The sequence below is a fragment of the Ursus maritimus genome, unplaced genomic scaffold, assembly GCF_017311325.1.
Source record: "Ursus maritimus isolate PB19 unplaced genomic scaffold, ASM1731132v1 scaffold_26, whole genome shotgun sequence".
In the NCBI taxonomy this organism is placed as follows: Eukaryota; Metazoa; Chordata; class Mammalia; order Carnivora; family Ursidae; genus Ursus; species Ursus maritimus.
Window position 1 is genome coordinate 13,983,927 of NW_024425119.1, and position 2,915 is coordinate 13,986,841.

The 2,915-nt window shown below is 45.6% G+C and overlaps 1 protein-coding gene across 1 annotated transcript in view; it reads right to left on the reverse strand.

Moving 5' to 3' along the window:
- Positions 1–1,101: 1,101 nt before the first annotated feature.
- The window catches only part of GUCY2C (guanylate cyclase 2C), a 70,933-nt gene continuing 69,119 nt past the window's right edge, over positions 1,102–2,915 (reverse strand). Inside the window, exon 27 of the mRNA XM_008707020.2 lies at positions 1,102–1,898. Within this exon, the coding sequence (XP_008705242.1) occupies positions 1,721–1,898 (178 nt within the window). The 3' untranslated portion in view covers positions 1,102–1,720. The remainder of the gene's footprint in view (positions 1,899–2,915) is intronic.

The window sequence follows — 2,915 nt, forward strand, 5'->3', positions numbered from 1 at the left end:
AAGAGCTGTTCCGGGTTTCTCCTTTATTTTATCCCAGATATCAGTTTTTGAACAGGTATGTGTCTATGTGTTATATATTTAAAAATCACTCATCTTTCATTGAAATTGAAGTTTAAAATCTTAAGTATTTGTTTCTTTAGTTGTCTCCTCTGTAATTTGTTATTTTCATTGTTTTTTAGGGGAATTATAAAAAAGGAGAATAAGGTAAAATTGCCTTTTTCATTTAAATCCTAATTCCTTTTTTGATACTGCATATCTGGTACTAAACAGAAAAAACACATAGTTGTTGACTTAGTTGTATTCTTACTTCCATATTTTTAAGTCAGATCATGCATGTCTCAAGAGGAGTATATATCAAAGGTATAAAAGATTGATCCCAGGATTTCCTGTATTCCTCTTGAATTTATTTCTTGTTTCCACAGAGTGCTTCCTCTTGTACTTTTTGACATAGAATTGATCCTGGGTAGAATTCACGGCTCACAAACTTTCTGGGCTATCTTGCATGTATGCAAAGAACTCTTGCTTTATAAGCATATTTCTTTCCATGTGTGAAGCCATTGCAGCAGAGACGCTGAGGCACAAATTGCAAACCTCCGGATTCCAGGTGAGGACTCTTGCTGCATAGGAAGGGCTAAGCCTATAAATCAGGAGAGAATTTATTACGTTTGATTTTACGCTTTTGCAGGTGATGGAGAAAATAGAATGTGTTTCCTGATCTCTGGAGCAGCTTTTGTGGTAGAGGCTGGCGGAAGAGTAATGTGGTCGAAGCAGTTTAGTTCGGAAGGTTAGTGACTGAAGTGTTACATACTTGTTGTTGCCTTTCTGATTCTCATCTACTCCACACCAGCTGCCCCTTTATCATGTCCCCCCGAGATTTCAAGCAAATGAGTCCTGCTGGGATGCCATAAGAAGGGGGGCAGAAGGTGGCTGCTGGATGGCAGGAAGGGGATATTTGCAGAGTTTTAAGTACTTTGTCTTGACTGGTAAATAAGACTTGACCTTTATCTCTGACTAGAGACAGATGGAGGCCCTGCCTCCCATGGTAGAAGGTTCGACATAAAGTCCCCTCGCGTGTAGCGGGAGATACTGAACACCCAAGTTCTTAGCCCTGAACAGCAATGCCGGCTTGCCTTGCTTCAGTGCTGGGGACTGTGATCCACCGTCCAGCAAGCACAAGATGGCGGCTGCCGCATTTCAGGAAAGTGGCTGGAGTCGCTGGAAACACTGGCACAGACTCAGCAAATTTTTAACTTTTATTCCTGCCTACCATATAGCATATTTTCTGCAAAAATTATGAGTTAAATATAATTTAATAGAGATAGGGTATTTAAAATATAATCGTGACAATTTAAAAACTCTCATGAATACAGAAGGAAAAAGAGCCAGCAAACAAACCAAACCAAAATAAACAAACACAAAATAAATGAAATAAGAACACAATCTCTTCAACTTAGAGACAGTCCATCCACTCCTCTTCTTCCCCAGGTGGAAAGAGATAGTCCATCCATTCCTCTTCTGCTGCAGGTAGACGTTCGCTGGAGCCACTGCTGAGATGAGGTTCCAGAGAAAAAGGAATTTTTGCATGGAGAGTGCACATCGGATTCACAGAAGCGAGTCTGTGTTCCCGACAAGGCAGCCAAGGCTAAGCAGAGCGCGTCTAAGTCTTCTGTGGCTTGGAGGTCTCCGGGACACTCGAGCCGCTGCCTGAGTGCAGCTCTCCTTAATTCGCCTGCGTGTTCTCCTTGTCGGTGGTGTTCAGCTGCAAGTATTCCAGAGTGCCCCTTTTGTAGCTGGCCACCCGTGTGGGTTTTCGACTTCTTATCCCCGCCGCCTGCCTTTTCTGTAAAGAGTTGGCGAGCATGTCGGAAAATTCAGCTTGCAAGCGCTGCTGATTCTCCCTGGAAAGACAGTGGGGAGGGAAAATGGAACTTCTCAGCAATTCATATAGAATATTCTGTCGGTCCAAAACAATCAGTTCCGTTTACCAAATACTTATTGAGTGCTTAGTCTGCACTAAACACAGGAAGTCCAGAGAATACAGAATGAGCCTTGCTTTTGATGGGCTTACAAGAGCTGTCATCCCTGCTCTGTGCATTTGTGGAAAAAAGCAGGCTCCATTTCAAGCACAAAATTCGATTTCAATTTCAAAGTGGAATGACACGCTGCTTGGATTTGGAAGCGTGGTTAGGTTTCCACATGTCACTGCAGGGAGGACAAACGAAGCCAGGACAATGCGAGGCCCCTGCGAGCCAATCCTGTGGACTTGGTCTTACACATTCTGGGGTGTGGATCTTGTCTGGGGAGGCCTCCGAAGGGATGGAGGGTTTCAAGAGTTTGGATTGGACCTGAGCGTTCCAGTAAGGGGCCAGCTCCCCTGTGGCCCGGGGAAGGTCTGGCTTGTTTTGCCATCTATCTGGGTCCAGCATCTGGGAGTATGCAAGACAGGGTCTCTCTACCATTGCAAAAGTCACCCTAACAGCCAGGCGACTGATCGCACCAACCAAACGTGCAACAGGATGACCCTTTCAGTCACCATGAAGGGAACTGAAACTGGTTCGTTAGACCTGAAACCTGGCCTTCCTCATCTCTGGGAGAACACAGCCTCCATGTGAAAACCCAGAACCACAGTTCTGGGGCGGGGGAAGATCCTGTTTCCATCAGGCCATCCAGCAGAGAGCTGCCTGCAGGGGTCGAGACACAGAGGGCGTCTTGGCCGCCAGCAGGCCCTCCTCTTGTCTGAACCCAATCTACAGGGTTGAGCTGTTAACTCTCCTCCATTCTGAGCGTGCCTGGAACACCCAGCTTCTGGCAGCCAGAGAAGGGAGGTTTCTAGACTTTTCATGTATGTAGTCCCTGGTTGTGTATTCGCTGTTCATTACCACTGGCGGAGCACTTGCCAACAGTTACATTGGCTC